Consider the following 305-nt stretch of genomic DNA (forward strand, 5'->3'; position numbering starts at 1 on the left):
GGGGTTGGGGTGGACTTGCTGATCCCTTGAGGCCTTTTCCCCTTAATGATTCTATGATTCTGCCCCTATTACTCTTTAATCTCACTCGAACCGTGCTTTTAGCACTGGGAAAATCCTTACCTTTAGCTCCCTGACATCGATGGACCCGCAGCCGTCCGTGTCAAACAGGTCGAACGCCTCCCGCACCTCCTGCCTCTGCTCCTCGGTGAGCTCCACCTTGGCACTCGCCTTCTTCCTCTGGGACGCGGCTCCTAGCGAGGCCTTCTGAAAGCTGGAGGCCTTGGCACAGCCACACAAGAGAGAGG

The 305-nt window shown here is 56.4% G+C and overlaps 1 protein-coding gene across 1 annotated transcript in view; it reads right to left on the minus strand.

Moving 5' to 3' along the window:
- LOC104470794 (centrin-2) overlaps window positions 1-288 on the minus strand; it is a gene marked incomplete at its 5' end in the record, with an annotated part of 4,368 nt that extends 4,080 nt beyond the window's left edge. Inside the window, one exon of the mRNA XM_010085847.1 lies at window positions 121-288. Within this exon, the coding sequence (XP_010084149.1) occupies window positions 121-288 (168 nt within the window). The remainder of the gene's footprint in view (window positions 1-120) is intronic.
- Between the last annotated feature and the right edge of the window lie 17 nt (window positions 289-305).

Source organism: Pterocles gutturalis, unplaced genomic scaffold (assembly GCF_000699245.1).
Source record: "Pterocles gutturalis isolate BGI_N339 unplaced genomic scaffold, ASM69924v1 scaffold49376, whole genome shotgun sequence".
NCBI classification, from domain to species: Eukaryota; Metazoa; Chordata; class Aves; order Pterocliformes; family Pteroclidae; genus Pterocles; species Pterocles gutturalis.